At 49.7% G+C, this 10,792-nt stretch overlaps 1 protein-coding gene across 1 annotated transcript; it reads left to right on the forward strand.

Moving 5' to 3' along the window:
- Positions 1-690: 690 nt before the first annotated feature.
- Positions 691-5,202, forward strand: LOC117809812 (melanoma receptor tyrosine-protein kinase; the record flags this gene model as incomplete). Its single annotated transcript, XM_034679327.1, has 2 exons — positions 691-784; positions 875-5,202. Coding segments are annotated over 2 exons (459 nt in total), but the record flags the coding sequence as incomplete, so codon positions are not given.
- Positions 5,203-10,792: the final 5,590 nt, after the last annotated feature.

Consider the following 10,792-nt stretch of genomic DNA (forward strand, 5'->3'; position numbering starts at 1 on the left):
CAAGTACAGCCTGATAAAACAAAAACACAGCCTGCTGATTAACACCAAACACCCTGAGCCAACGTAAAAAGTACAATCTTTGCTGTATGAGGGAACACAGGTCATCAATGTGGGCCTCCAAGCTGAACTTAATATCCAGGTGGACACCTGATATTGTAGGAGCCGACCTGACAGATGATTTTGTCATGAATAAGGACTGGAGTGTGATCACCCACAGAGTGAGGGTCAAACACCGTCTCCTGTGTCTCCTGAGAGACCTGAGTCCTGGTACAGCAGACTGAGAATGGCTGTACCATCTGAAATCTTCAAAATCAGATTACCAGGGAGGCTGCTGCTACATTGGTTAGTGTAGAGTGTAAAGACTGCAACAGCTGATTCTTTCAGTTTGTGCCGCGGACAAAGCACAAGAGTTGAACCACCTCAGACTTCTTCAACGGCGAGGGTCCACCACGTGAAGTTGCACGTGAAAGACAAGAAAGAACAAATAACATTTCATTTTTAATGTTCTACTCGCGCTGGTTCTTCTGGAGCGCTCGCCATGTTTGTGTCCGTGTTTTTCCACCTGTCGAGTTTGTGATGTTTTTCAAAACTGACTTCGTACCCTTAGCACAAAAGACGGCGAGGAAATGATGTAAACATGAAAATGACATATGTGGTTGTTGATATTTGATTTGATCTTTTTCATGTCAGAACGGTCGTCCAGTCAGAGAGAACAGCATCGCTCTGCGTTACATCACCGATCCAACCCAAAGCTCTGCGGATAAGGAAGACTGCACGGGTCACGGTAACCCTCTGAGTCATGAAGAACATGTCCATAAACACACCCAAATAAATCAGGCAACAAATTCAAATCTTCCTCCATCTCCTGTTTCAGAGTACATGAACCAGAGCATGAGTGAGACCAGCCGGAGCAGCAGGCTGTCGGACGTTTTAAATCCCAACTACGAGGACCTGAGCCAGGGCTGGGGTGCCACCTCCTTCCCCTCCCCGCTGGGGGATCCAAAGCCCTTCGCCAGGGTTCCCGACGGACCGGAATACCTGAACACCGCCCAGAGCTCGCTGCCCTTGGCTGCCAGCGACAGCCTCGACAACCCAGACTACCAGGCCGACTTCCTGCCGCAGGCTCCGCCCCCCTCTGTCAATAACACCACTCTAACGCGGAACGGTCTTTTCCTTCCGACAGCAGAGAACCTGGAGTACCTGGGCCTGGGGGCTGCACTGCACGCCCCTGTCCGCTAGGGGGCAGCATTCACAAACTGAAACTGTGAGGCTCTGTGGAAACACAGTGTCAGACTTGAACTGCAGACAGTCAAGTCAAGTTTATTTATAGAGCACATTTAAAAACAACCAGTGTTGGCCAAAATGCTTTACAAGGTAAAAAGTCAAAAGTACATGAAGACAACAATAAACAACAACATAACAGGATATTACTGTCCTCTTCACAAGAAGGACAAAGAGAAGAGATGTGTCTTCAACAAAGATTTCACACATTCATCAGAGGGGGGCCGATCTTAATTGGAGTGGCAAGCCGTTCCAGAGCTTGGGGGGCCGCTGCTGCAAAGACTCGGTCCCCCCGGGTTTTAAGGCGTGTTTTAGGCAAATCCAGGAGCAGCTGGTTTGTTGACCTCAGTGAAGATCAGCCAAGTAGGATGGTGCCAATCCATTCAGGACCTTGTATGTTAAAAGTGCAACTTTAAAATCAATCCTGTGACGGACTGGGAGCCAGTGGAGAGCACACAGCACAGGTGTGATGTGCTCCCTCTGTTTCCTGCCAGTCAGGAGGCGAGCAGCAGCGTTTAGAGCGAGCTGCAGGCTCTGAATAGACGACACGTCTAAGCCCACATACAAAGAGTTACAATAGTCAAGCCTAGAAGTAATAAAGGCATGAACCACTCTCTCTAGATCCTTAGGAGGGAGATAGGCCTTCACCTTCACTATGAGTCTCAGCTGGAAGAAGCTGGACTGAACCACAGAAGAGATTTGTTTCCCAAATTTAAAGCCCCTGTCAAAATGAACACCGAGGCTCTTTACAGAGGAGGGAATATTTACTGTGAGAGGGCTGAGAGCGCTCCCATGGAACTGTTGGGGCTGTCCAAATACAATGACCTCAGTCTCTTCCTCATTAAGGTGCAGAAAGTTTTGAACTGCAGACAGTGTTTGATTTATGTTTCTGTTTTGGAGTGTGGCTCAAATGCTGACAGAGCAGCTCCTCAGACATCAGTCACTGAGGGAGGAGAGAGTTTCTCTCTCTCCCAGTCTGGAATCTTTAACATCACAAGCAAGAGGATTAAAAAAACAAACAGTTTCTGAATGAAACACAGCGAGGAGATCCGGACAGAAGACACATGATGGAGTTTTAGAGGCACTGAAGCCAGTCTTTCTCCTTGTGTCCACTTCATCCTCTCTTTGCGTACTCTCATTAGTTCAGAAGCACCTTGAAAATAAAACACATCAGGAAAGAATGTAGAGAAGGCTCAACATGACTCCAACTGTTTCTATGAAAACTATGAATGGAAATTAAAATTGACTTGCTTTTAATTTGAATCATAAAAGCTGCAGCTGGACGGAGCTCTGCGTCTCTGCTCAGGGATCGGACACAGTGGCGCCCTCAGCTGGTGATGTGGCGTCCTGCAGCTCAGATCTGAGAGAGTTTCTTTAAGTGACAGTTAGAAATATCTGTGCTGTTAGGAGGACGAGATGTTTCTTGTTATAGTAACGACAGATATGTCACTTTTGAACATCTCTGTCCAGGAGGACGTCTTTTTAAGGATTTAAATTGAACCCAGACGGTTTCACACCTTAGTTCACGTCCAGTATTTATCAGAACTCCTCTAATGAAGACACATTTTATATGACATGATGATAATGAACGTCAGATTATAACATTTTCTCTGGTTGTGGTGCGTCCAACTTTTTACAATCTCACTTTCACAAAAATGTAAAAAGCACAGAAAACCGTAACGGCCGCACTGTGCCGGTTTGAAAGACTCGGCGTGGACACAGTTTTAGTTTTTCATCTCTCACTTCTTCAGCGTGTGTGTGTGTGTGTGTGTGTGTGTGTGTGTGTGTGTGTGTGTGTGTGTGTGTGTGTGTGTGTTCACTCTGGGATGATGTGTTTGTGTTTCCACTTGAACACGATGTTGTTAAAGCTCCTGAGAGGAACTTTCAGTCTGTGTTGATTTTGGCGCCCCCTGTGGACAGACAGGATAAATTCTAACCCTAACACCTTAACATTACCCTAAACCCTAATCCTTACCTTAACCCTAAACCGTAAACCCTATCCCTTACCCTAAACCCTAAACCTCACCCTAAACCCTATCCCTTACCCTAAACCCTAAACCCTGACCCTAAACCCTAATCCTTACCTTAACCCTGACCCTGACCCTAAACCTTACCTTAACCCTAAACCGTAAACCCTATCCCTTACCCTAAACCCTAAACCTCACCCTAAACCCTGACCCTAAACCCTATCCCTTACCCTAAACCCTAAACCCTGACCCTAAACCCTGACCCTAAACCCTGACCCTAAACCCTATCCCTTACCCTAAACCCTAACTTAACCCTAAACCCTAAACCCTATCCCTTACCCTAAACCCTAACTTAACCCTAAACCCTGACCCTAAACCCCAAAACCCCAATCCTTACCATAACCCTAAACCCTAACCCTAAACCCAAAACCCTAATCCTAAATGAACCCTAACCCTTAACCCAAACCCCATGACCCTAAAACCAAACCCTAACTTAACCCTAACCCCTAATCCTTACCCTAAATCCTAACTTAACCGTAACCCCTAATCCGTACCCTAAACCCTAACTTAACCCTAACCCTAACTTAACCCTAAACCCTGACCCTAAACCCTAATCCGTACCCTAAACCCTAACTTAACCCTAAACCTTAACTCTAACCCCAAAACCCCAATTCTTACCTTAACCCTAAACCCTGACCCTAAGCCTAAAACCCTAACTTAACCCAAAACCCTAATCCTAAACGATCCCTAAACCAACCCCAACCTAACCCCTAACCCTAACTCTAAACCAACCCTAACCTGACCCCTAATCCAAAACCCTGACCCTAAACCAACACTAAACTTAACCCCTAAACCCTAACCTGACCCTAATTCTAAATCTAACCCTAAACCTTACCCCCCTAATCCCTACCCTAACCTAACCCCTAAACCCAACCCAACCATATTCCTTACTCCTAAATCATCCCTCACCTAACCCCTAACCGGACCCAAACCCCAAACCAACCCCTAAACCCTTACCCCAACCCTAATCCTAACCCCTAACCGGACCCAAACCCAAACCCCTAACCCTAAGGTTTCCTCAGAGCGAGTATCGTCTCGATAAAGGGAATATTTAAGTTCTTATTGTACGATGATTTCAAAAACAACTGAAGTTAATTTAGTGTTTATTATCAGGTCAACACATCCGGACAGCAGGCGGCCATTAATCACAAAGAACACCTTTTTTTTAAAGTCACGTCGTCATGGCAACAGAGATGTATCTGAGAAACACAAGGCAGCATTAGTAGCAGCTAGCATTAGCATCATTAATGTGAGTTATTACGGCTGAGTATCGGCTCGTGTCGAAGCATCCATTTTTGTTTCAGACCGTTTCTTTGTCAGCTGAAAACTCCTCACAGGAGCTTTAAGGAGTGAAATCAGGAAGCAGTTCTCATCAGGTGGAACATCGTTACTGACACGAATCAAACTCAGTTTTCTTTTTGCTCCTTTGACTTTCTTTCCTCGAGTGTTTACGGACGTTAGCTCTGTAGATTCTGTTCCTGCACACTGACTCCTTCTGCTGTTACAGTCTGTGAAGGTTGAACACTGCCGTCTGTAGAACAGTCCGGACGCTCAGGGGCAGGTCCATGATTCATCTTACTCTGGACTGGATTTTCAAAATAAAAGTGCGTTGCCAAGACCTGGATCACCAGAGCTCTAAATGGGATTACTTACTTTCTGTGTATGGAGACACAGAAAATCAAAGGAAACAAAGCTGACTGGACTAAAGATGTAAACTATGATGGCCTGTGCTTCCTGAAGCGACAGAGGATGTGTGATGTGTTTGTTTCACTGTGTAGCATTTTAGTTTGAATGTTTCAAAATGTGATATTTGTCGTGAATCGAGCGTCTGAGGACTCTTGAACGTGGTGAAGCTACCTTTCTGTGACCAAACATTAAAGTCCTTGTGTCTGTCTCTGGGGATGTTCAATCTTTGAAGGTGTTTCTGCATGATATGTGACGCTGCGATGAACTCAGCAGATTTAAACGTGTGTTTGGTGGACGTGGGGAAGTTCTTCCTCTGGGGTCTCGGAGGGGGTTCTGCAGGAATATGGGGTTCCTGCAAGCTATCCGGTCTGGGGTTGTCCCCTGTCACTGATTCTCAGGATCTCATGGCACAGCCGGAGGGAGGAGGGTCTCCAGTTTGAAGGCCTCAGAATTTCATCTCTGCTTTTTGAAGATGATGTGGTTCTGTTCATTTCTTCAGGTTTGGACCTCCAGCAGGCATTTTGGCGGTTTGCAGCCGAGTGCAAGAGTCAGCACCTCTGACATCATACTTCCACCAGATCCGTGTCCGGTCCACCTCCGGCTCCGTCCTCTCTCGTCCGCAGAGGTGGGCAGAGTAAACTGAAACAGTCCTCAAGTTAAAGTCCTGTTACTTTACAATGATGTTACTCAAGTGGAAGTAAGAGTACTCTTAAAAAGAAGTACTTGAGTAAATAAGTACCTAAAAAAAAACTACTGAAGTAGTGAGTAACTTGTGAGTAGTGTCATATATAAAATTGTATTGTATTGTAAACACTAATAACAATGTTCATCAGGATCATACTGGTTAATATTAAATCTTAAAAGCATGTTATAAATGTTGGACAGTAATCTAAAGTAACTGATAAGAGCAGTAAGTTAGCATGCTGATAAAAGCAGCTCCTTCTGAAGCTCAACAGTCACCTCAGAGAGATTCTTCAGGACTGAGTTCAGGCCTTTTTAAACACTTCCAAGTTGTTTTAGTATTTTCAAGTTCTGTTTTTAAGTAAGATGTACTGAAAATAAGTTAAAGGTTAAAAAAGAAAGTTTGGAAGGCATAGATATCTGTTTTATTGTGATGTTGGAGTATTGATGTTCTGGAGTTCTGATCTCAGACACAGTTTGAAGTTTCAGCTTGTTTTAAAGAATGAAAGTGGGTACATTAGTTTGAGCACAGTGCAGCTCCTCTTTCTTTAATGTTTGAAAGTAAACCATGACTAACAGCATTCATTTAGACATGTTCCTATTTATGTCACTTTATTAAAGACAGTGTGAACTTCACATTGTTATTAGTGTTTCCAATACAATACATCTTTATATATGATACTACTCACAAGTTACTCACTACTTCAGTAGGTTTTTTTTTGTAGGTACTTATTTACTTTTTTTAAAAAGAGGGGTTTACAGGCAGAACAAAATCTGATTTCAAAGTGTTTTTTTTATGAGCAATAAACTTTAAAGACGTGTTTTGGGGACCTCTTAGACCGATATATTTAGATGAAAAAGAGCAGATTATTGTGATGGAATTCAGCAACAAACTGGACACTGGACACAGAAGACTCAGGAGACTCTGACGGCTTACGTTGAAATAGTTTATGTAGAACTTGGCCAAGGAGAAATAACATAACAGTACACAGGCAGGAGAGTGCAGTGCAATGCCAAGTCAGTTCTGACAGACAAAACCCTTGGCATGGTATTTATTCCCTCTGAAGACGACACTAAAGTTAGATAACCATGTTTGGAAAATAGGAACACAATAAGTGGGAAGAAGACCTGTGCTCTAGTTCTGGAGACAGTAAGTCGGCCATAACACACAGATAAAGACAGGAGCAGGGGGAGAGACCTTGACTACTACCCTGACACGATCTCGCCCGTCACAGATGACATAGGAAACAAGTTACTCTAAACATGACATTTAGACTGAAAGAATACAATAGTTAAACATTCTTATATACATATATATAAGACTATGAAAATTCCACGACAATTATGTCACCTTTAAAGCACACAGCTACACGTTAGCTTACCTGGCTGGAGCTCCCTCCAGCGTCTCCTCCAAGCGGCAAACTCCGGTCTCAAACGATGAAGCCAATGCGGAAGTGATATAAACTGCAATACATCGAAAATCCTCTAGAGGCTGGCTGCAGAAACACCGGAAACCACATAGATATGAATGGGAAAAAGAGGATCTTTGCAGCATTAATAAACATGTTTACAGCCTGGTTCAAAAAACAGCTTGGCCCTATGAAGCTAATCTCTCTAATGGCACACACTGTACGGGGGGTGAATTTTTTTCTAACGTGACGGTTCAGAAGATATTAAGATTATGAGTTTTGCCCAAATAAGGACATGACTGACGTGACTCCCGGTCGGGAACACACAGCCATTGGCTAAGAGACTCACACTACGTCACACTCTGCCCGGTTGAGTTCCGCATTACCAATATGGCTGCCGCCGTCGATTTGCTTCAAAACAGCTCTCAGGAACAGACGGGTGACGTCACGGATACTACGTCCATATTTTATACAGTCTATGGTCTCCTCCAGCGTCTCCTCCAGCGTCTCCTCCAGCGTCTCCTCCAGCGTCTCCTCCAGAGTTTACAGCCAGCGTCTCCTCCAGAGTTTACAGCCAGCGTCTCCTCCAGCGTCTCCTCCAGCGTCTCCTCCAGCGTCTCCTCCAGCGTCTCCTCCAGAGTTTACAGCCAGCGTCTCCTCCAGCGTCTCCTCCAGCGTCTCCTCCAGAGTTTACAGCCAGCGTCTCCTCCAGAGTTTACAGCCAGCGTCTCCTCCAGAGTTTACAGCCAGCGTCTCCTCCAGAGTTTACAGCCAGCGTCTCCTCCAGCGTCTCCTCCAGCGTCTCCTCCAGCGTCTCCTCCAGGGTCTCCTCCAGAGTTTACAGCCAGCGTCTCCTCCAGCGTCTCCTCCAGCGTCTCCTCCAGCGTCTCCTCCAGAGTTTACAGCCAGCGTCTCCTCCAGCGTCTCCTCCAGCGTCTCCTCCAGCGTCTCCTCCAGGGTCTCCTCCAGAGTTTACAGCCAGCGTCTCCTCCAGCGTCTCCTCCAGCGTCTCCTCCAGCGTCTCCTCCAGGGTCTCCTCCAGTGTTTACAGCCAGCGTCTCCTCCAGCGTCTCCTCCAGCGTCTCCTCCAGAGTTTACAGCCAGCGTCTCCTCCAGCGTCTCCTCCAGCGTCTCCTCCAGAGTTTACAGCCAGCGTCTCCTCCAGCGTCTCCTCCAGCGTCTCCTCCAGAGTTTACAGCCAGCGTCTCCTCCAGCGTCTCCTCCAGCGTCTCCTCCAGAGTTTACAGCCAGCGTCTCCTCCAGCGTCTCCTCCAGCGTCTCCTCCAGAGTTTACAGCCAGCGTCTCCTCCAGCGTCTCCTCCAGCGTCCCCTCCAGCGTCTCCTCCAGAGTTTACAGCCAGCGTCTCCTCCAGCGTCTCCTCCAGAGTTTACAGCCAGCGTCTCCTCCAGCGTCTCCTCCAGCGTCCCCTCCAGCGTCTCCTCCAGCGTCTCCTCCAGCGTCTCCTCCAGCGTCTCCTCCAGAGTTTACAGCCAGCGTCTCCTCCAGCGTCCCCTCCAGCGTCTCCTCCAGCGTCTCCTCCAGCGTCTCCTCCAGCGTCTCCTCCAGAGTTTACAGCCAGCGTCTCCTCCAGCGTCTCCTCCAGCGTCTCCTCCAGCGTCTCCTCCAGCGTCTCCTCCAGCGTCTCCTCCAGAGTTTACAGCCAGCGTCTCCTCCAGCGTCTCTTCCAGCGTCTCCTCCAGAGTTTACAGCCAGCGTCTCCTCCAGCGTCTCCTCCAGCGTCTCCTCCAGCGTCTCCTCCAGCGTCTCCTCCAGAGTTTACAGCCAGCGTCTCCTCCAGCGTCTCCTCCAGCGTCTCCTCCAGCGTCTCCTCCAGAGTTTACAGCCAGCGTCTCCTCCAGCGTCTCCTCCAGCGTCTCCTCCAGCGTCTCCTCCAGCGTCTCCTCCAGAGTTTACAGCCAGCGTCTCCTCCAGCGTCTCCTCCAGCGTCTCCTCCAGAGTTTACAGCCAGCGTCTCCTCCAGCGTCTCCTCCAGCGTCTCCTCCAGCGTCTCCTCCAGAGTTTACAGCCAGCGTCTCCTCCAGCGTCTCCTCCAGCGTCTCCTCCAGAGTTTACAGCCAGCGTCTCCTCCAGCGGCTCCTCCAGCGTCTCCTCCAGAGTTTACAGCCAGCGTCTCCTCCAGCGTCTCCTCCAGCGTCTCCTCCAGCGTCTCCTCCAGAGTTTACAGACAGCGTCTCCTCCAGCGTCTCCTCCAGCGTCTCCTCCAGAGTTTACAGCCAGCGTCTCCTCCAGCGTCTCCTCCAGCGTCTCCTCCAGCGTCCCCTCCAGCGTCTCCTCCAGCGTCTCCTCCAGAGTTTACAGCCAGCGTCTCCGCCAGCGTCTCCTCAGCGTCTCCTCCAGAGTTTACAGCAGCGTCATCCTCCAGCGTCTCCTCCAGCGTCTCCTCCAGCGTCTCCTCCAGCGTCTCCTCCAGAGTTTACAGCCAGCGTCTCCTCCAGCGTCTCCTCCAGCGTCCCCTCCAGCGTCTCCTCCAGCGTCTCCTCCAGCGTCTCCTCCAGCGTCTCCTCCAGAGTTTACAGCCAGCGTCTCCTCCAGCGTCCCCTCCAGCGTCTCCTCCAGCGTCTCCTCCAGCGTCTCCTCCAGCGTCTCCTCCAGAGTTTACAGCCAGCGTCTCCTCCAGCGTCTCCTCCAGCGTCTCCTCCAGCGTCTCCTCCAGCGTCTCCTCCAGAGTTTACAGCCAGCGTCTCCTCCAGCGTCTCCTCCAGCGTCTCCTCCAGCGTCTCCTCCAGCGTCTCCTCCAGAGTTTACAGCCAGCGTCTCCTCCAGCGTCTCCTCCAGCGTCTCCTCCAGAGTTTACAGCCAGCGTCTCCTCCAGCGTCTCCTCCAGCGTCTCCTCCAGCGTCTCCTCCAGCGTCTCCTCCAGAGTTTACAGGCCAGCGTCTCCTCCAGCGTCTCCTCCAGCGTCTCCTCCAGCGTCTCCTCCAGCGTCTCCTCCAGAGTTTACAGCCAGCGTCTCCTCCAGCGTCTCCTCCAGCGTCTCCTCCAGCGTCTCCTCCAGCGTCTCCTCCAGCGTCTCCTCCAGAGTTTACAGCCAGCGTCTCCTCCAGCGTCTCCTCCAGCGTCTCCTCCAGAGTTTACAGCCAGCGTCTCCTCCAGCGTCTCCTCCAGCGTCTCCTCCAGCGTCTCCTCCAGAGTTTACAGCCAGCGTCTCCTCCAGCGTCTCCTCCAGCGTCTCCTCCAGAGTTTACAGCCAGCGTCTCCTCCAGCGTCTCCTCCAGCGTCTCCTCCAGAGTTTACAGCCAGCGTCTCCTCCAGCGTCTCCTCCAGCGTCCCCTCCAGCGTCTCCTCCAGCGTCTCCTCCAGAGTTTACAGCCAGCGTCTCCCTCCAGCGTCTCCTCCAGCGTCTCCTCCAGAGTTTACAGCCAGCGTCTCCTCCAGCGTCTCCTCCAGCGTCCCCTCCAGCGTCTCCTCCAGCGTCTCCTCCAGAGTTTACAGCCAGCGTCTCCTCCAGCGTCTCCTCCAGCGTCTCCTCCAGCGTCTCCTCCAGAGTTTACAGCCAGCGTCTCCTCCAGCGTCTCCTCCAGAGTTTACAGCCAGCGTCTCCTCCAGCGTCTCCTCCAGCGTCTCCTCCAGAGTTTACAGCCAGCGTCTCCTCCAGCGTCTCCTCCAGCGTCTCCTCCAGAGTTTACAGCCAGCGTCCCCTCCAGCGTCTCCTCCAGCGTCTCCTCCAGAGTTTACAGCCAGCGTCT

This window comes from Notolabrus celidotus, unplaced genomic scaffold (assembly GCF_009762535.1).
Source record: "Notolabrus celidotus isolate fNotCel1 unplaced genomic scaffold, fNotCel1.pri scaffold_459_arrow_ctg1, whole genome shotgun sequence".
Lineage (NCBI taxonomy): Eukaryota > Metazoa > Chordata > Actinopteri > Labriformes > Labridae > Notolabrus > Notolabrus celidotus.